The 21,961-nt window shown below is 48.7% G+C and overlaps 2 protein-coding genes across 3 annotated transcripts in view; one reads left to right on the top strand and one right to left on the bottom strand.

The window, feature by feature from the left end:
* The first annotated feature begins 9,708 nt into the window (after positions 1-9,708).
* Positions 9,709-13,623, top strand: IL24 (interleukin 24). Its single transcript, XM_040463538.1, has 5 exons — positions 9,709-9,879; positions 10,962-11,024; positions 11,677-11,835; positions 12,538-12,612; positions 13,540-13,623. The coding sequence occupies exons 1-5, from the start codon at positions 9,709-9,711 to the stop codon at positions 13,621-13,623; spliced, it is 552 nt and encodes a 183-aa protein (XP_040319472.1).
* A 1,665-nt stretch (positions 13,624-15,288) lies between these two features.
* Positions 15,289-21,961, bottom strand: part of FCMR (Fc mu receptor) — a 15,039-nt gene continuing 8,366 nt past the window's right edge. For both annotated transcript variants that reach the window (XM_040463480.1, XM_040463482.1), the window contains 5 exons: positions 20,710-20,935; positions 19,170-19,300; positions 18,628-18,783; positions 18,316-18,374; positions 15,289-16,012 (listed from right to left, as the gene is read on the bottom strand). In XM_040463480.1, coding sequence (XP_040319414.1) covers positions 15,836-16,012; positions 18,316-18,374; positions 18,628-18,783; positions 19,170-19,300; positions 20,710-20,935 — 749 coding nt within the window. In that variant the 3' untranslated portion in view covers positions 15,289-15,835. The remainder of the gene's footprint in view (positions 16,013-18,315; positions 18,375-18,627; positions 18,784-19,169; positions 19,301-20,709; positions 20,936-21,961) is intronic.

Genomic DNA, 21,961 nt, shown 5'->3' on the forward strand with positions numbered 1-21,961 from the left:
GAAAGAGAGAGAGTGGGGGGGGGGGGGAAGAGAGAGAGGGAGACACAGAATCTGAAGCAGGCATGGAACTTGAACCTATGAACCATGAGATCGTGATCTGAGCTGAAGTCAGATGCCTAACCGGCTGAGCCACCCAGGCGCCCCTTGTCTGCCATACATTAAGGTGGATATCCAATTTAGAGTGCATTCAGAGATTTAAGATCTTAATTCATGTGCTGAGTTAACCCAACCAAATGCCAATTTCAAATCATTCTGAACAGTTTCGTATTGAGTATCATAGTCACTCTTTTTTTATTCAGTAACCTATTCTTCTTTGCTGAGCAGTATAAGGAAAAGAGAAGGATACAAGATCTATCGCTTTGCCCTCCCAAGACTTTAGTTCAGGAGAGAGAGAGAGAGAGAGAGAGAGAGAGAGAGAAACTTATTTCAAAATAAGTGTCCTTAACAGGATGTGTGTGTGTATTATATATGTGTATATATATGCATATACATGTGCAATCTGCTTTTGACAATCAACAATATATCATGGCCATCTTTCTATCATCTTTCTTTTTTTTTTTAATTTTTTTTTTCAACGTTTATTTATTTTTGGGACAGAGAGAGACAGAGCATGAACGGGGGAGGAGCAGAGAGAGAGGGAGACACAGAACCGGAAACAGGCTCCAGGCTCGGAGCCATCAGCCCAGAGCCTGATGCGGGGCTCGAACTCACGGACCGCGAGATCGTGACCTGGCTGAAGTCGGACGCTTAACCGACTGCGCCACCCAGGCGCCCCTATCATCTTTCTATGTCAAGGTGATAGGTGGTGGTTAGGGTTTGGCAGGTGGTAAGGACATCCCAGATTGTGAACAGAGGGGCGGAAGCCAGACGTAGGGATGAGCAGCTCAGTTGGGCTGGGATCACAGGGTGCAGAGGTGTGGGAAAACGAATGGACCAGGTCTCAGAGATTGTACATTTCCAGGTCAGGGAATTTCAGTAATTTTCAGTGAGCAATGGTGAAACTAATGATTTATTTAAATTAAAAATAACTTTAAAGTTTCTTTAATATTTATTTTTGAAAGAGACAGAGCACGAGCAGGGGAGGGGCAGAGAGAGGGAGACACAGAATCCGAAGCAGACTCCAGGCTCTGAGCTGTCAGCACAGAGCCCAACGTGGGGCTCAAACTCACGAACCGTAAGATCATGACCTGAGCTGAATGAAGTCAGATGCTCAACCGACTAAACCACCCAGGAACCCCCAAAATAACTCTTAAAGAACCTTGCACTTATATTCAGCTTGTATAAACTTGGAAAATACAGAAAAGCTATAGAGAAGAAAAGCACCCATTATCTCACCACTCAAAGATAATTCTGTTAACATCTTTGTATTTATAGCTTTTGGTCATTTTCAACATATATGCCCACTTTTTTGTTAAAAAATGGGGTCATACTGCACATATCATTCTGTTTTTAAACCTAAAATGTTATAAAAATTTTTAAGATGGTAAATATAAATTATTAGTGGCTGAACAAGCATTCCATTACATGGACTTTTACCCATAAATAATCAGTTGAGAATCACACAAAAGCAAAACATCAGTTTAATTTAATTTATCCCCCCCTTAAATGCATTCCATTTACCTGATATTGAAATTAATAATTGGGGCGCCTGGGTGGCGCAGTCGGTTAAGCGTCCGACTTCAGCCAGGTCACAATCTTGCGGTCCGTGAGTTCGAGCCCCGCGTCGGGCTCTGGGCTGATGGCTCAGAGCCTGGAGCCTGTTTCCGATTCTGTGTCTCCCTCTCTCTCTGCCCCTTGCCCGTTCATGCTCTGTCTCTCTCTGTCCCAAAAATAAATAAACGTTGGGGAAAAAAATTAAAAAAATAAAAATAAAAAAAATAATAAAAAAAAGAGAAATTAATAATTGATTATAGAACAATCACATTTACTGGACGCTCAGTAAGTGGAAGTGCTAGGCACCTGATGGGATACAGAAATGGAAAAGAAGAGTGATGGGTGAGAGTGGGGCAGGGAGAGCGTTCTTACCAGAAACCAAAGATGATTTGGGGTTTGAGGAGGAAAACAATCAACTTGTGCATTTAGAAGGAGCTCCTAGAGTAGCAAGCATTCTGTTGTAAAGAGGAATGAGACAGGAAAAGTCTGTAAGACTCCCTTTTTCCTCACTTTCTTTTTCCCTTCCCTTCCTCCCTCCTTCCTGCTTCCCTCCTTTCCTTCCTTTCTTAAAACAAAAAAACAAAAAACAAAAAAAACACCTCCATTTGGAAAAGCCACTGGGGATATGTGAAAGACAGAGTGACACAGGAGAAAGGATAATCCTACACCTGGGTCTATTCAAGAGACCGTAACTATCATTTTTCCCAACCTGTGTACTGTCATGTCTTTAAAGTATTCACATCTTTGGGACTCAAAGCTGATGTTTTGCAGGCTGTGGGAGGGTACAGGAGTCTGGCTTCTGGGAAGCAGGGGCAGTTCTCAGGATTGGATGTCTCCTGTGGTTCTGTTTCCTGTGGTTGGCCAAAAACCTTGGCTTAGAAAGTGAGGACCTCCCTCTTCCTCCCACTTGTCCATTCTTGCCTGAAGCTCTGAGGGATCAGCAGCACCCCAGGCCCCTTTTCATGCTCTTAAGTGGTATTGAGATTGCTGTTCCCCATTGATTTCCATGAATCATTAACCAAAAGAACTATCTGTGGTGGTACCTCTTCTAGCAGCTTCCAGATCCTTCTTTTCCTTGGTCCCCTACAGTAGTTGTATGGCCATGGGATTTGTGAAGGTCACAATGGTCTCAGGCAGGTACCCTCCCTTTGTTTTTGCTGATAAACTCCTGCTCAAGCTTCAAGCCTCAGATGAAACATCACCCCTACTGGAAAGACTCTCCACCCCTTCCAGCCCTGTTCCAAGACTGTGAGAGATTCTGCCTCATGTGACATGATGTGTCCATGAGGTCCATCCTTCTGTTCAGGGCACCCAAGACACAGTGTGACAGTTATTCTGTTTGGTAGTGTATCTCCACTTTACTGATACATTAGAGCCCAGAGGACTTCATCTGAATCTATTTTTTAGCAGCTTTATTGAGATATAATTTATACACCCTAGAGTTCACCTATTGAAAGTGTACAATTTAGCAGCTTGTAGAGTGTAACTCCATAATCAAACTTTAGAATATTTTCTTTACTGCCCAAAAGAAACCTCGAACTCGTTAGCAGTCACATCCATTCCTCCTATCCACCCAGAAGCCAAATCCAAACCCTAGGCAACCACAACTCTCTTTACTGTCTCTATAGATTTGTCTCTTCTGGACATTTTTATAGAAATATTGTTATGGTAATTCTTTTTTTTTTTTTTTTTTTTTTTTGGTATAGCCTCTTCTGGCACTCAGTAGTGGTTAGGAAATGTTTGTTCGGTAAATGAATGCACGACTGCATGATTGAGAAGTTGCACGGAAGGGTGGTACAGGGCAAGGAGTTGTAGACTAAAAGCCAGAAGACCTCTAATCCAGTCTGGTTCTGTTGTTTATTTACATGTCCTAGGGAAAATCATTTGACTCTTCTGACTCTTAGTTTTCTTTTATTTATTTATTTTGAGAGAGAGAGAGAGCACATGAGCAGTGGAGGAGCAGAGAGAGAGGGAGAGGGAGAGAGAGAATCCCAAGAAGGCTCTGTGCTGTCAGTGCAGAGCCCAATATGGGGCTCCATCTCATGAACCCGTGAGATCATGACCTGAGCTGAAATCAAAAGTCAGATGTGTAACCGACTGAGCCACCCAGGCACCCTCTGCCCCTCAGTTTTCTAATCCACAGAGAAAAAATACCTGTCCTCCTTATCTCAAAAGGTTACGGTGAATGTCAGATGAGAACATTCATTTGGCAGTATTTTGTAGATCTATGCATGCTGTATAGATGTAAAAAGAATTTGTTTGCTTTTACTTTAACCTCTTGAAATGTCTATAATAATAAATCATTTACTCCATCAACTAAAGAGAAGGTAGAATGGCAGAGTGCCAGTCTAAGGGGATTAACCCGTGGACATCCATGTTTCATCTCTGTGTCTGGAATGGTAGTAGCTGAGACAGAGAAAGAGCTGACAAAGTGCCCAGGTATCCCACATGTATTACTGCATAAGTTTCCCAGCCAAATAGGGAGATAAGAATCATCTTAAGAGCAAAGATTAAACTCAATTCACTGGAAGAAAAATGGTGATGTAACTTTCTTTTAGCTCCTGGTTATCAAGAAATCCTAGTCCGTGGGTAATCACTTCTCTCCTGCAGGGCATTTCCACCGATCAGAAAGAGGGGGTATTCAGGTGTAAGAGTGAGTTCTTTATTGCTTCACCTGGGAGTGTTGATGGGACCCTTCTCCATCCCAGTTCAGTCCCTTTCTCTCCCTATAGATGTAGAGGAATTTATGGGAGATGTGCGGTAGGCGTAAATTTATTTCTCAAACATAAAATTGAAACTCTGTGGAGAGATATACATGACAGAGGTGATATGAGACAAACAGAATACACCCTCTAAATCTAATAAAGAATTTTTGGGGGCGGGGGAGTGGCCTTGTAAGTCAAAGTTTATTCTCACAGGACCTTTTCTCCCACCCAATGTTTTTGTAAAAGAAACTCCCCAAGTTCCAGAGAGTATGGAGGTTAGAGAGATTAGAAGAACCTCCGGTCCTAGTCGGGTGCAGGATGGAGTTTGGGTAAAAATACATGGATCTAGATCAAAGGACCAGTCCCACTTTCTCCAACCTTTTGAAGTCTGACACTTGGAGCTTCCCCAGGGGTGAGCCAGTGGGCCAGCCCTTGCCCATCTGCTCCCTCCCAGGAGCCTTGGGGCTCTGCCATCCAAGTCGCCATCTTGCTTTCTCCACATCCCTGACCATGTTATCTCTCCACTCCCCCTGCTCCAGTAAGGGCTCCCTTCTTATCCTTCTTTGGTGTTATTTCAGCTGTTTCCCACACAGCCACTACTTTCCTCTGATCCAGATTTCTTAGCCTCAGCATTGTTGGCATTTGGGGCCACATAATTCTTTATGGTGAGGGGCCGTAGGATGTTCAGCAGCATCCCTGGCCCATTCTACTCCATGTCTGTAGCACCGCCACATCCCATACTTCCTAGTTAGGACACCCTAAAAATGTCTCCAGACATTGTCAAATGTCCCCTAGGGACAAAATTGTACCATTGAGAATCACTGCTCTAATCCTTCTGCTTTCACTTGAAAACCCTTGTTTGTTATGCATTTACTACATGGAAGTATATATTTATTTTAATCTATTTTAATATATTTAAGAATCACCTCGGAGTTTCTTAAAATGCACATTTTGGTTCAGTAGTCTGGGGGAAGGGTTTGAGATTCTGCATTTCTTTCTTTCTTTTCTTTTTTTTTTTTTTTTTTTTTAGTGGGGAGAGAGAGAGAGAGCATGAGCAGGGGAAGGGCAGAGAGAGAGGGAGAGAGAGAATCCCAAGCAGGGTCCAACCTATCAGCGTGGAGCCTGACAGGGGGCTTGATCCCACGACTCAGATCATGACCTGAGCCAAAATTAAGAGTCAGATTCTTAACCCACTGAGCCACCCAGGCACCCAATATTTTGCATTTCTAATGAGCTTCCAGATACCGCTGTTGCTGTTGGTCCACAGACCACACTTAACAGGCTGTACGTCATTGTGTCTTTGTGGCCCTAGATAGGACTTGACTTTATAGACGAGGAAACTGAAACACAGACAGCTCGGAGGCGACTCAATCATGTTTTGAACCCGAGTGTGTCCATGTGCAAAGCTTGTGCTTATAACCAGCAACCTGAGTTGACATTGGGCCAAGGTCCCTGAGTTCTCTCTTTGTCCTCTCTGCCCAGGTAATCGCGCTATGTTAAGCTCTGGCACGTGTTTGCCTGGAATGTCCATATTACACGATTCCTTCCTTAGACAGAATTAGCTACTCATGACCCCAGGTGGATATCCTGGAACCTAGCGCGGTATATTCCATGACCTCACACCTCTGTTCTAGCCTGCCCTGCTAACAGCTCATCCCTCCTGCCCCCCTGCCTCTCAGCAGACAGTCGGCTAGCGCTGTCTAGTGAGCCCCGGGGCTCGCTTTCTCTCTCCGCTTCCTGCTCAGCTGTCTGTCTCTCCAGTCCTCTCCTGTCTCCCCCCCTTGTCTACCATTGCTGCACTTTAACTTTGTGCTCTTTGCTGTCTCTTGAACGCCCCTGGGCATCTTCTTACCATAGTAGGGAGGAATTTTTAGTAATGCTCTGGATCCTGGAAGGGGAGGAAAGGGCGTGGTGCGGGCTCCTGCCCAGGACCAGAGGGCAAGATGTAGGTCTTCCAGGAGGGAAGGACTCAAGCTTGGTCCTCCTACAGGCAGCAGCAGCAGACCAGGGATTGCAGAAAGGATTTTGTCTGCTTAAGGAAATAAACACCGTTGCACGTGTGATGAAGGGAAGGGGTGCCGGTGCCGGAGAGATCGGGAAGGGTCTGCCAACTGGAGAGATGGGGAAGGGCCAAGTCCCCCAGGGCTCCCTCTTCTTCCTTCTCCACTGAGCTGTGGAAAATTTTCCCGCCCCTCATGTCACATCCTATGCCCATGTCTCTTGCCTGAACCCGGGTTTAAAGCTGTTTGTGCAGCCGGGTGTTGTATGTAAGCGATGAATCACTAAATTCTGAACTCAAGTTACTCCTGAAACCAATTTTGCACTGTATGTGAACTAATTTAAATAAAAATTTGAAAAGAAAAAAAAAACAGATAAAGCGGTTTGTGTGGGAAGGCAATTTAGAGCAGGGCTCGGCAGCCTCTCTCTGCAAAGGGCGAGAGCGTAAATATGTTGGGCTTTGTGGGCCATAGGATCTCAGCCACAACTATTGGTCTCTGTCACTGAGCACGAAAGCAGCCATAGAAAATATGTAAGCAAATTAGGTGTGGCCGTGTCCCAACAAAACTTCGTTATTCATGGACACTGAAATTTGAATTTCACATTCTTTTCATTGCTCAGTGTTTTTTTTTCAATCATTAAAAAATGTAAAAACCGTTCTTAGGTCACAGGTAAGCTGTTCTAGGCTCATTCTTTGTCTGCAGTTTGTCATTCCCTGATGCAGGGTCCAGTGTTGCCTACAACGTGTCCCAAGGACATGGTCAAATACCCATGGGAACTGCTGCATAAAACAAAGTTCAGCGCGGGTCCCTGCCTGCCCCCACCCCTCCCAGCCCTCACGGGAGCTCTCAGTGTCCACTACTCTCAGGAGCGAGCCACGTTTCTGAGAGGGGCTGGCAAGTGCCTGCCTTCTCTAACTTACTCACTATGAAGTCTCTTGTCCCTCAGGACCAGATTCGGTGCAACATGCTTTGGGAACACCGCTCCAGGCTACCCATCACTTAAACACGGACTAACTGATGTCTGAACGCCTTGCTAGCTGGACATAAGGTTGGGTTTCTTGACTGTGCTGGTGTTCCGGACATCCCACACTGTCACATGCCCTGGGTGATCCCCGGCCAAGCAGCACAGGCCGACGCTAACCCACCAGGACACCAGGGCCCCTCAGCTTTCCAGACCTGGCCGTGCACACACTTCCTTATTCTTCCTGCACCGGAGAAGGGACCATCAGTGGCCACATGTCAGGAAACACTCTGAGATTCCTGGCCCTGAGCTATCCTGAGTCTCTAGGTTACTATCTCATCATTAATAGGGCATAATTCCCGAAAGAGTTTGGAGTAAGGAGACTGGGGTACTCTGCGTAGCAATAACGTATTTACATGTGTATGGAATTTACAAAGCATCCTGTCATTTTCCGTTTCCTCCTTGCACCTGCCCTCTAGGAGAGGGGACAGGTTTTTGTTTGTGTGTTTTAATTTTATAGATGCAGAAACTGAGGTTCAGGGTAGTTGGGAGACTTGCCCCTGGTCACAGAGCTGGTGGCACAGCCAGAACTCAGCCCGAGGTCTCATCTCACCTCAGGGGCTGTTTTTCCCCACCTCCCCATTGTCTTCAAATGAAAGGTGAGTAGGCGGTGAAGTAATTCTCTAGGAGAGCATGACCAATTTCCCTTTCTCCACCTCCCCTTTTTCCTCTGCCCCTCCCCCCAGCCCCCATATATATGATCTCCACCAAGCCTTGCTAGCCTGCACATCTTTACTTTTGAAACGGCTTTCGGGGCTGGGAGAAGAACCTTCCACCCACAGTTACACCCCGGTCGGTGAACGGTGAGGGTGCCTGTCCAGCTTGCCCCTCCATAACAGGAGCCAGCCACCCCCAAACAGCAAACCCTCAAACTTCCAGGACCTGGGGTGAGTGATGGGGGGGTGGGGGTGGTTCCTGAGTACTTCGCTTCTAAGCATTAGACCACTGCCTCACTGGGAATGGGTCCTGGGGGATGGTGAGGAGCTGCGTTCTCCTGCTTTAACACCAAGAAGGATCTGGGCTGGATGGAAGGAAGGCCGGGAGGATTGTGAGGTCCACAGATGAACTGTCAAGAGAGGCTGCAAAACCTGCGGTGTTTGAAGGAACAGACTTTGAGGGAGACACTGAGGCACCGACCTGCATGGCGGAGGATATCGGGCATTCGTCCTCGGCACGTGTTAGTCGTCATTCCAGACACAGGTCGGCTCTCACCTTCCTGCGCAGTCTAGGGCTAGAACTGAGTGGCTTCAGGTGTGAGACCAGTGCCTGGAGTAAGATAGGTTCTTAAATGTTTGTGGAAGGAAGTGAGAAAGAAAGAAAGAAAGAAAGAAAGAAAGAAAGAAAGAAAGAAAGAAAGAAAAGAAAGGAAAAGAAAAGAAAGAAAAAAAAGAAAAGAAAAGAAAAGAAAAGAAGGAAGGAAGGGAGGGAGGGAGGGAGGGAGGGAGGGAAAAAGTGGGGAAGAAAGAAGGAAGGAAGAAAAGCAAAAGGCAAAGGAAGCAGGGAGAAGAAACTCCATGCGTTCGGTTATGATAAACAGATAATGGGTCACCATCGTCTAGCTTGGGGCCTCTACACAGTCATCCCAAATGGAGCTTCAGTGGGAGGTTTTAACGGTGATTCACCTGGAGATCTGATTCCTCCCTCTCATTCAGTTACCTGAAAAATTAATTCTTAGAGTCAGGGCTGAGTCGCACATTCGAGGTGGCAGAGTGAACGTGTGCCCCTAACCTGCTGTCTGTGCCCCTTTCTACAGGCCAGGGTCAATCCCTGGACTCCCCCCATCATGGGGAGCAAGGATGACCTTCTCCTGGAGGAGGAGTAAAGACCCGCCCAAGTGTGCCTCGTGACTTTGGGCAGAGCTCAGACAAACCAATGCCTAGTTAAGGTCCCTTTCCTTCAGAGTTCAGGCTCACACGTTCTTTGGCACATTAAATGCCACCACCACTTGGTCAAATTCTGACGGGCTGGTTGTTGGCTGGAGAGAACTGTCATGGGGTGAGGAAGGAGGTGCTGGGTGTGTGTGTGACATGGGTGGGCATGGTGGGGGAGGGCAGAGAGAGAGAGACCAGAGGGTACGAGATGGAGGGACAGAAAGACCCTCGCCCCACCCCAGCGCACAGCAAGGCCACATGTTTAGAATATTCTAACACTAGGAACTTACCCTGGTCTCAGATTTCACATCTGTGACATCTGTGTGTCCCCGAAGCTGGCCAAGGTAGAGCCAAGGGGCATTACTCTGGGAATGCCGCTGCTGGGCAGAAGTCCTTCCTCAGTGGGATGCCTCCCTTTCTTCCAGCAGGATCCACACCTGGTCCCTGCTTCACTGCAGATGGGCTTTCCAGGGCTGAGGACTTCCCTCCTCTGCCTGAGTCTGATCCTACATCTTTGGAGCCAGGGGCCAGGCATCCAGGGCCAAGAGTTCCAATTCGGACCCTGCCGGGTGGAGGGAGTCGTCCTCCAGGAACTGTGGGAGGCCTTCTGGGCCATGAAGGACATTGTGGTGAGTGAAGTGTTGTTCTGGACCCAGCCACAGGGGTTGCCGTGAGCGCCGGACGATATCTTATGACTATGGAGCCCTTTGTAACTCACTTCAAGCCCACATTCGCTCTTGCACATAAGGAAACAGAGGCTCAGAAAGATGTGGTCAATGTCTAGGAAAATAAACACAGCCCAAGGGGGATAGAGAAGGGAGCCAGATTCATCTGGGCGTCATCTACGGCCCAGGGGGACAGGGGACTTCACCAACCAGCAGTCGTGGGAAATTCTTTGAGACCCACTGAAGTTTTTATCTGCCAGGCTAGTCTGTTCCCACCTGCCAAGGCTTTGGCTAAAGGTAGAAAGAATGGCAAATGCTGAGACGGGAGGGGGTGGCTTGTGAAATGTGACTGTGAATTTCACCAAGTCCCAAAAGTGACCCAGTACTCACACTGGCAAATGTGCTCCTTAAACAATGATTTGGATTCCAGGTAGAAAGAGGGAGCTCGATGAGGCAGCCTGGGGGAGGGGAGAGTGAGGACTGGGGACAGAACACCTAGGTGTGATCTTTACCTTGAAACTGGGCACAGTGCCCCTCCCCCATCAGGTTCCTTGTTTGCACATTGAGGAGGCGGGAAGATGAGCTCTAAAACTCCTTTCTCGCAAGGATGATTTGACTATAATCCAAGATCTGGAGCGGGAGGCGGGGCTTCAGAGGAAGCTCCAAGGGCAAGAGGCAGCTCGAAGGTGCAGCCCCCACCCATGCCAACCCCTATGGAATATGGAAGCAAAACCCTGCCCCTAAGTCATTCATAAACCAAAGAGGCTTATTTCTTCCTGACCAAAGGAATCCAACAGGTTCCTGGGCTGTGAGAGCTCCTGGGATTCCATCCGCCCCTGGGGATTAAGCATAGTGATTTTTGTGGCTAGAAATTTGTACCCTCACCCCAGGGCCAACTCAGCACAGCCCTTCTTCGGTCCTCCCGTGGTCCTTCGGGCCTCTGAGATTTCAGACTGGATAGATTTGGGGGGGTCAGCGTGCATTCTCAAGGTTGGTTTCTGTGCTGCCCCCGACGCTGGACACATCTTTTCTTTCTATTCCCAAAGCAAGCTAAGGATAACATCACGAATGTCCGGCTACTACGGAAGGAGGTTCTGCAGAACGTCTCGGTAATCAGACGCTGGAGAAAGACGATGCCTCTGTCTCATGACTTGTCTTCTATAGGTAGTGGTGAGGGGTGGTCTAGGGGAGGCTGACAGAAACTTCTCTTCTGCCTGGGCGTCCACTTAGGTCTCTTTGGTTCCCATCCTTCTCCCCCACTTTCTTCCCCTCACCCGACTGGGGGGTCAGTGAGCACATGTACTGAGTCCTGATCCCTGCGAGGTGTTGAGCTCCACTCTGGAGCTCACCGGGGCTGGAGTGCAATTCCTGTGTCACAGGGTGTCAGTTTTGTTTTCTCACTTCTCTTTCCAGTCCTTTCCCTGGACTCTCAACACTGAACCACCACGTGTCTTTCAGGGTCCATCACTCCCCCGTACAGCATTAGAGAGGCCATGTGGTGTAGAGGAAAGAATATTAACCAGATGGGGAGTCAGCGGTCCTGGGACCTAGGTCTGGGTCTGTGGTTCCTGCTGTAAATCAAAGGCACCACTCTGCATGCCCCTGAAGACTCCTTCAGATCTAATGTTTACTAACATCTCCTAGAAGATCTCTTTCTCTCTGTGCTTACCTTGCCTCATGTGGCACGTGGGTCATGCATCCAGGGCCCGGGGTGGGGCGGGGTGTGTGCAGAGGGCTCTTAGTGACTGAGACCCTCCCCAGAACGCCGAGAGCTGTTACCTTATCCGTGCCCTGCTGAAGTTCTACTTGAATACCGTTTTCAAAAACTACCAGGATAAGGCAGCTGACTTCAGGGTCCGGAAGTCATTCTCCACTCTGGCCAACAACTTCGTTGTCATCGTGTCAAAACTACAGCCCAGTGTGAGTAGAACAAAGCTGGGACCCGGTGCCCAGAGGAAATGGTGTATTTTGAAAAGATGCCCTCCCTCCCCTCATCTTTTTTTTTTTTTAATTTTTAAATGTTTATTTATTTTTGAGAGAGAGAGAGAGAGAGAGAGAGAGAGAGAGCAGGGGAGAAGCAGACAGAGAAGAAGACACAGAATCCGAAGCAGGATCCAGGCTCTGAGCTGTCAGCACAGAGCCTGACGCGGGGCTCAAACTCACAGAGCCGTGAGATCACGGCCTGAGCCAAAGGCAGACACTTATCTGATTGAGCCACCCAGGCGCCCCTCCCTCCCCGCACCTAGTCCTGTTTATTCCATAACAGGGATTGAGTGCTGTGGTGGAAAAGGGTGCAGGTTCCGGATACTACTAGTTCTGGGTTCCAGTTCAGATCTGCTTCTAACCAGCTGGATGACTCTTTGCAAAGAAGTCAACCTCTCTGAGTTTCACTTTTCTTACCTATAAAATGTAGATGATCACCCCTACATGGCAAGGTGGCTGTGAAAAAGAGAGGAGTCAGCCCCCACCACGGGTGGGAGTTCGGCAGTGGCTACCCTGAGAATGTGGGACTCAGGGCCTGCCTTGGGAACCCCTCTGGCATCACTGGGAAGGAGTGGGAGGGGCTTGCCTCTGCGGCTATCCCACACTTGAACTTGACACAATTTGTTTTCTATTATCTAGCAGGAAAATGAGATGTTTTCTGTCAGTGACAGTGCACGCAGGCGGTTTCTGCTGTTCCAGAGAGCATTTAAACAGGTAATCGACGCCAGAATCTGAGAGCCTGCCTATCCACGAGTAGACTAGACCGAACCGTCACACGAGGGTGCCTCAGAGGCCTAATGCGGAATTCACTGCAGGTGTCTCCACCCGCCGCGCCCGAAATCAACCTAATTTAGCACAAGCACAGGCGTATTTGCATTAGTTACCACGTACTTTGCCCAAGCTCCACAAGCTACCTGGTCCATGTTTGTGCCACTTGTCGCGTTAACATGCTTTTCTGTCACCCTACAAGATGATTTCATTATCAAGGACTCTCCCTGTGCGTTTTATGAATACCTGAGCTAGGCAATTGGAGTCGGAAGGAGGCCTCCTACCCCCCCAAACACAGACTTCCAATCTCCAGTATTTTCCATAATGCTCAAAAGGTCTAGTTTGTGAGGGAAAAAAAAAAAAAAAAAAGGCATGGGAACATCTATTCCTGTCTCCCAAATAAAGACTACAAAGAAAATCCAAATTTCATCCCCAGACCCCTGCTCCCAAAATATGATTTTGATCACTTTTTTGAGGAACAGATATATCAGCCTAAAAATAAATGGTGAAGAGGAATAACATACAGAGGAAAGGGGCCACCAGGGCCTCAGTTTCTTCATCTGCAGTTAGACTCAGGAGGGTATCGAGATCCGCCCTGCACTGGGGTTCTAGAGTTCTTATTATCAGGAACTCCAGTGTTTCTCCCTCGTTCCTTACCCATTGCTACGCACTGGTCCGTTGGTACTCACTGCCTCCCCCACCCCACCCCTGCCAAGGAACAAATGACGGGGCAGGAAGTGAGCTCAGCAGAGGCTATCCCAAAGGTGATACAGCCCATGACTTGGGGTCAGGCCAGCTCCAGGAGTGGTGTGTGGGAAAGAAATTTATTCTTGTGGCTAATATGGTAGATCTTCAAATGTCCTTTCTCTTTAGTTGGACATAGAAGCGGCCCAGACCAAAGCCTTTGGAGAAGTGGACATTCTCTTGACCTGGATGGAAAAATTCTACCAGCTCTGAATGCCGAGACCAGGAAGGCGCCTTGTTCTCCATGTCATTTCAAATGTTCCATGTCCCTTCATGTGATAATATTCTCTGGGCACATCATACCCTTGATGACGGGTTGCATTCTTGGCCGGGCTTATCTTCAAATACTTCATTCTTTAAGTGGCCCCAAAGATAGCCATGGAAGGTTCCCTTGGATGCTCTGAGTAATCTACAAAGTAGACTCCTATATTTATTACAACTCTGTTTAATTCCAGTCAGTGTTTTAACTGATGCCATATTTATTTGTCAGACTGTCAGTTCTGTGTAGGCAGCAGGGACTGTGTCCCATGCTTCTTTTTTATCCCCCACGATCCTTGACACTGTGGAGCAGTAGATGAGTGCTCGGTAAATGCTTAATAAACTGGATATTTTGTCTGTCTTTGAATTGTTGAGGAGCAATGAGGGGAGCTGGGATATAAAGTTGAACTTCAGGGCATGGAAATCATATATTTTTTTAAATGTTTCTTTATTTTTGAGAAAGAGAGACAGAGAGAGTGTGTGTGTGTGTGTGTGTGTGTGTGTGTGTGTGCGCACGCACATGGGGGAGAGAGAGGGGCAGAGAGGGAGACAGAGGATTCGCAGGGGCTCTGTGCTGATACAGCAGGGTTCAAGCACACAAACTTTGAGATCATGACCTGAGCTGAAATTGCAGGTTTAACCGCTGAGCCACCCAGATACCCTGGAAATCATATTGTCATGAAATGTGCGGGAACACAGCACTGGGGAGTGGTGAGGAGCACCAGTTTGAAATGTCAATGATGAAAGATATAAGGCAGGCTAAGTGCCCGGCACAAAGCAGGCTCTCCCTAAACATTTCAGTTCTCCCAATTTCACCCCCACCCATCCCTTCTCTTTGGGGACCCTCCTTCCATATCCTACTCATTCTTATCCACCGCTTGAGAGGGTGCCATTATCAAGCGGACCTTGCTTAGATGCTGATGGCGTCATCACACCTGAATATACTGCCCAATCTTTGATGACACTCCCTGTTGATTAAAAAGCAGGGAACTCAATTCTAGCAGCCTTTTCTTTCTAACTGTGGGCAAGTGCCCAGTGAGGCTGTGTTATGCATCCAGGAAAGCTCTTCTTAATAGCAAGACTGTGTGTTCTCTAGCCTCAAACTCTAGCTGAACTTTGTAGTGGACTTTAATCCAAAGATACAATGTCTGCCTACGCCCTTGCCAGAAAAACTTAGGAGAAAGTATACATAGGAGGGGAGATATGTCTTCTTTCACGACATTAAGTGCTATTACACAGCGCCTGGCCCCTTAAGAATCCACTCTCCTGACCCACCTTGCTATAAGCTACCTGGCAAAGAAATGAGGTGCGTTTCTGAAAGCAGAGAGATGTAATGGTTTGGGATGGCCAAACTAGCCCGGCACTAAAGAAAGTGCACAAATATCAGTGCTAGGCCATGGAAGAAAGATAAGGAGGTGATGACACAAACTATCCTATTTTCAAAAGAGGAAAGACACTGATCAGGGTACTTATGGGCATCAAAGGAGGGAGACAGTAAAGAGGATAGATAGGTAGGTAGGTAGGTAGGTAGGTAGATGGATGGATGGATGGGTGGGTGGATGGATGGATGGATGGATAGATAGATAGATGGATAAATGGATGGTCACTAACACTAACAAGCATGGTTCTGAAAATTTATAACCCTTTATTGTCATCTCAAAATGAAATGTCCTTATCATAGGACTCAAGATGAATAGAAGCTCACTAGTAAGAGCCAGCCCTACGATCAGGGCAAAGATGTTGCCAGGGGCATTTCATACCAGGCCCCTTCCTAGCTCACAGGCCTGAGGCATGCCCTCATGAGGCGGTCTGGGGGCCTTTGACTGGTATGAGGCCCAAGACTGAGAAAGTCCCCCGAAGCAACACTTATGTCTATCCTCCAGTCTGATGCCATGTGTCTAGACCCAGGGCAGCAAAGACCCTGTGATCAAAGACACTCTGCAAATCCCATTGGCTTGGAAGGGAAGCAGGTAGCACAGGGACAAATACTCTGCCTGCCCAGAGCCCACCTGAAAACCACAGAGGGCTGTAGAGGTGTGCAAGAAGAAACAGGAGGGGGTACAGAGCTATGTTCAGGAGAGACAGGAACAAGACTTAAGATTAGTGTGGGAGGTAATAAGGGCTCCAAAAACAGAGGAGGTATTGGAAACCAGCAGATAGACAAGACTCATTGGCACCAAGGTCTGGGCCCAGGGGGACAGTGGGACAGGTGAGTCAGGCAGGGAATATTGACATAGTCATCTGAATCAGTGTCCTCTGCTTTGGCAACAGGCTTGTAGTAGAGGCTCACATATTCACAGCTGGTCTTCAGAGATGGGGCATGGAGCCAGAGAGTTTCCATTACCTGGGAACAACCAAAGAAGCATCACTGAATCTGGGTAGGGTGATTTTGGTATCTCTCCAGACAGATTTCCACAGTGGGCAATGGGGGGGGGCGGGCGGAGTATGTACATGGTTGCTGATTTCTCAAAGACAAAGACACAGAAGTGGCTGAGCTTCGCCAAGTGGCTTAACCTTGGGGAGTTTCAGGGTGGCGTCTCACCTCAGGTAACTGGAAAACACTTAGCTCTGACATGGGCAAGAAACGCCTTAAATGGGGCTCAGGCTAAAATCACACGGTTAAGCCTGGGGCTGAAGGAGACTCAGCTGCCAGAGGAGTTTCCCTTCTAGGATTAGACGGTGTGACTTGTGGAATAAATATGCATCTTCTTAGGGAGTTATTTAAGAGTAGGGTGAGTCATCCCCTGCAGCTCCGTAAGGACTCGGAGGAGCCGTGATGTGGCCTAACAGTGCATTCCAGGAAAGGGCTGGGTACTGAAGAGGAAGAAGGAAGCGTGCCACCTGGGCACAGTGCTGCTCCTCTTCCCCAGACAGAAACCTCAGGATCCTCTGCCTTCAGGATGGGTCAGTTCTTGGGAGGACAGGGTTGTGCCATGACCCCGCACTGTGCCATTATTGTAGCATCCACCCACGAAGGCTTCAGTAGGGGGAGTCACCTATTGCAATACAAGTCCTAGAACCAGGAGTCCGGCCCCATGAACATAGGAGGCGCCCAGGAAGTTCTAATGGGAAGGAACTATAACTTTGCGTACTTTACCAGAGAGGCAATGAGCTGCAGTGTGCTTCAAAAATTAGGAGGCGTGTTACAGTTTACCGTTCGAGATTAATTTACTCTGCTTGAAAAATTAAGATACTTCTTCTGAAAGCTGAAATATTGAGCCATTAACCCTACACACCTCATTGTGGACTTGTTTGGTCAAGATTTTGTCCCTAAGAGTGGGACTGAGAGTCCCAAGCAGGGAGGAAGGATACGATTTGAGCAAAATACAGGCCCAGGTGAGGGTGTGTGTGGCCACAGGGAAGTTCAAGAAAAAGGGCTAATGTAAGGGAAGATGGGTGCTGCTGGATCATACCTAAACTACTGTGAACCTTCTCTAGGAGTGGGTAAGGGCAAGGGCAAGGGCAAGAAGCTAGAGGTAACTGTGGCAGAGCAGTTGCTTGTTGCTGGGTATCACTGTCCCTTCTTAGCAAAGCACACAATTGCTCAATTAGGGACTCTATTCCTCGGTCTCCCTTGAAGACAGGTGTGGCTACATGACTAAGTTATGCCCAATGGGATATGACTGGAAGTGATGTGTGAAACCTCAGGGTCATGGTCTTAGGGAAGCACCTTTCTAGTTCTGCCTCCTATGGGCTGGGATGTAGACATAATGCTGGTGATTGAGCATTGACTACGGACCAGCCAAGACTCCAGAGGATGGCAGAGCAACAAGACAGAAGATGTTGGAGTCCCTGGATGACCCGGTGGCTCTGGCCACCTCTTCCTGGCCCCTGCCTTAACTTGGGAGGAAAATAGCCTTCCATCTTGTGAGCCCTGTGGGTTAGGGCCTGTTGCATTGGCTTGGTCTACACCCTAATTAAAACAGGAACATTTGCCACACTTATTTTTTTCCTGGTTCCTGAGGCAGTAGTATTTTTGACTACTAAGGGCTACTCCAGAGAAGAAAATACTTTCTCTTCTTAATTTAGATAAACAAAGATGAATAGACAGTTTAAACACCTTTTACCCATCTGCCAATGGCCATCAATAGAAAACAGCAGTTCCCTACGTCCCTTCCTAGATTTCCACAGGAATCCTCCTCACCCAAGGGTTGAACCCTATGTACGTCTTGACATCTGCCAAGTCATCCTCGAGGCCAGGCTTCCTGCCTCCAGTGATGGGCAAACTACGTTCTCTCATCCTAGAGAGTTTACTGGAAAGCTCTCCCTCATATTAAGGAAAAACTGGGTAGATCCCACTCCCTTAAGACCTCCTGGAAATCGGAGCACTTCCACACCAAAACCCTCCTCTGCAGGAGTTGCCATCTGTCGCCTCTACTAAGCATCCATTTATACTCCCACGGTCATGCTTGGCTAGATAAGCCAGGTAATGAAGTCCACGACCGTTGTTGGGCAGTCAGTCTACTCACACCACCAAAGGACGAAAGTCTTCCCAGACTGGGGGCCCAGGAGCTGCTGGGAAAGCCACGCCCTTCAGCTAACAGGCAGCTCGAGGAACCGCCCCCCTCCTCCTCCCCGGGCCAGACCCGGGTCTGGGGCCCCTCTCAGGGCAGCGGCTGCCAATCAGGGGTGGGGGGCGGAGCTTACCTGCTGCGCGGCCGGGGGTGCTGACGCTCCAGGGCCTGCGAGAGGAGCCTCCCGCTCACCTAAAGACCCGGGGAGACAGAGGTGAGGGCGTGGCCGCGGGTCCGGCCCGCCCCCGCCCCGCCCCCGCCCCGCCCCGCCCCCAGGCCCGCCGGAAACCCCGGGTTTGGGGCGTTCCCGGAGGCGCGGCGCTCGGGGCGCAAACTCGGCATCTGGGCGGTTTCCGCCGCTGCACCGCGCCCGCGGGTCCCGCTCTGCCCGGCACCTGCCCCACCCGGCGGTCGCCGTCCCCAGCTCGCCCAGCCGCCGGCTCACCTGCAGCGTCCGCCGCCCGAGCACGCCGCGGGCAGGCGCTGTAGATGTTCTGGGAGCGTGGCGGCTGCGACGCGCGGCGCCGCTGCTGCGGGGGCCGCTGGGACGCCTCTAGGGCGCGCATCCTCACCGCCACTCGGCGGACCCGCCTGGAGACGGCTGCCCGGCAGAGCCGCGGGGAAAGAGGAGAAAGGCGTCAGAGGCCCGTGGCCACCCCTCCCGGCCCTCGGGTCTGAGGAAACTAAAGGCGGTCTCTCTCCGCGGTGCTTGGCCGTGTCTGACGCGGAGATGCTCTGAGTGCTTGGGCACAGCCTTATCCCCCACTGAAGACCAAAGGGCCCAGGCCACCCTCCTCGTTCTCATTTCCAGACATTGACCCCTCATCCCACATTCCTCACGCCCCTGGCTGCTCAACTAAAGCTCCTGCGTTTCCAGGCTGGGGGGGGGGGGGGGGGGAAGGGGGTGCGTGGGGGGTGGGGTTCCAGCTGAAGCTCAAGGCCCTTCGGGAAGCTCACCTCGCCCTAACCGAGCCCCGAGCCGCTCACCTTTCCTCCTTTGAATGGCCCTTTTCACCAACAGTCCAACAAGCGCCAGCAGGATGAGGCTCAGGGCGGTGGGCACCAGGATGTGAAATCCTTGGTCTTCCATCCCAGACACCGGGCCTTGGTGGAAGGCTCTGAGGAAGGAAGGAGAGGGAGAGAGACAGTAGAGGTCTGGGAGTCTGGGAGGGAGAGAGGTTTAAGGCAGTGCTCCTCAGTAGCCAACTTTTGGGGAGATGTCTCACAGGTTTGTCCCTTTTTTTTAACACACCCCCCCCCCTGCCCCGCCATCTGCCCCAAAGAGTCTTGTCTATGGAGTCAAGAAATTTGGATTCAAATTCAGGTTCAGCTTTCCACTGGCTGTGTGATCTTGAACCAGTCTCCCAACCTCTCTGAGCCTCCCATTTCCTGGGAAATGGGTACAGTCAAGCCTATTTCACAGAAGTGTTTAAGGCTGAAACAAAATTGTACATATAAAGAAGTTAGAACACCTGGTCTAAGCAGCAGTTAGTAAATGTCAGTTCCCTTCTAAGCTTTTGCACCTCTGTTTCCTCACAAGATTATTGCAAATGCTAAACGAGTTAAATTTCTTGTAAGTGGAAGAAACACTGTTCTCATAATGCTCCCTCTTGCTTATAAGATCTTTCCTCCGTTTCCTCTACAAATTGAAACCTTACTTTCCTTGAAGGGTCAGCACATAAGTTCTCTTTTCTTCTCCAGTCATGGCAAACTAGAGTCAACTTTTTCTGTCTGTCCTCAATTCTTGTGTTTATACTGGTTACAACCCCTTTCACAGTCAGACTTGCATTAGTTAGTAAGATAAGACCTGGATATTGCATGTTTTCATCTTTCTTACATTTTCAATGCCCAACACATGGTAGAAAGTAAGAGAATGTTGGTTGAATTGACTTCAATTCTCCACTGGTAGGCTGGTGTAGTTTACTGGTTCTATTTGAAACCACAACGTTCTCATGACTTCAGTTGCCTCATCTGTAAAGCCCAAATGATGCTCGAGGTCCCTTTTCTCACTAACATGTTTGTCTTTGGTTAGGCAAAATAATTCCAATTATTATAGGTTTTCTTTGGCGTCTGCTCTAATGCTGCCCCCTAGTGGTCCATTGTCGCACTTTCCTATCTGCTCCCCGGGCTTTAGACCCGCGCTGTCCTATAGAAATACAATGTGGTCACGTATGTAATTTTAAATATTCTAGAAGCCACACTGAAAAAGTAAAGCAGTGAAGCTGAATTTAGTAGTTAGCAGTTTTATTGTTAATTTTATTCTTATTTAGTTCCCCATCAAAATAGATTTGAATGAACGCTGAATGACTAAAAGATTTGGGTCTCATTTCTACAGGGCGTCCTGCTGGGGCATTGACAAGTGCGTTCTTGTTATTGGACTAATAAGTTAATGCGCTACACTCATAGGTAGCCTAGACACAAGAAGGGTCTCTGTTGGTGGACACTGCAGGAAGATTTCAATGGATCTCCTAACTCTAGACTACTTTGCCTGACCTCTAGCCCATCCTGGATGGTGGAGGCCTCTTACCTCTGCCTGTGAAGCCTGCTGTGGTAGTTGTAGCTGGCCGTCTGGAGCCTACGAAGCACCCCCGGAGTTGAGGTCTTTGAGGTTGTGGTGGTAGATGGCAGGAAGGTTGGGGGCTTGGTAACTGCTACTGAAGATGCTCTGGAAACTTGAAGGTGGTGAGAGATTTGGGTGGTGGGGGAGGGGTGGGTTGCTGGAGGAGCCTCAGTCCTTTGAGCTGGTGGGGTAGCTGCAGGAGATGGCGGAAAAGAGTGACCTTCCATATATACATTCTAGTCACCAGTAGGATGGGGTCACCCTCTCTTTCTTGAACACACTCTCCTTTTGCCTAGACTCCCTCTAGGCAGTCCTCATGGCCTGAAATGCCTTCTTAGCATGGCCTCTCCACCTAGTACCTTCTATGTATATTTGCTTCAAATGTCATTTCCTCCAGGAAGCCTTCCCTGACTTTCCAGGCAGAAGAGCTTGCTCTCCTCTGATCCTGGGAAAAGGCCTGTTTGCAGTTCCATCCCCATTCTGCTTTATGCTGTAGTTGTGTGCTTGCCTGGTCTCTTCCATCCCACAACCTTGGGTATAAGATATGCTCAGTTAAACGATCCCTCTTGGCACGCAGAAAAGTCCTGTAGTGTCACAATGTTCAATTGATGCATCTACCTCACAAGATAGATGTGAGGATATGATGTAGATAATTGCATGTTAAAGATGCATTTAAAACAAGGAAAAGGTATGGAAATGTAAAAGTACCATTAGTATAATCATCCGACTTTTTATTGCAAAAGAGAGTTGTTAAAATCACTGTATGCCAGAAAATGAAGACAGCCCTGTGGGGAACAGGAGGCATGACCATCTCTGGCTGGAAAAGATCTGCCCAGTCTTGGTTCCCCAAGTCATTCATAAAAGAGGTGGGTTTTGTGAATGGAGCATTACTTGTGGTGCCACCTGGTGGTGATGTGTAAGTTCTGCAATTCGTGCCAAGTGACCAGGCTTTGGGATGGGCTTGAAGGACATAGGATGCTAATCTCCCGGAAGTACCGTCTCCCACGACAAGGAAATACACATCTGAGACTCAGCTGTGCTTTGCCAACCATTCCATGAACTGAACACATATTCCCCCCTCCACTGTCACAATGCCCCCACATCATCGCCCCCACCTCTCCTACTCAGCTGTGCTTTGCCAACCATTCCATGAACTGAACACATATTCCCCCCCTCCACTGTCACAATGCCCCCACATCATCGCCCCCACCTCTCCTAC

Source organism: Herpailurus yagouaroundi, unplaced genomic scaffold, assembly GCF_014898765.1.
Source record: "Herpailurus yagouaroundi ecotype Mexico unplaced genomic scaffold, PumYag 403, whole genome shotgun sequence".
NCBI lineage: Eukaryota > Metazoa > Chordata > Mammalia > Carnivora > Felidae > Herpailurus > Herpailurus yagouaroundi.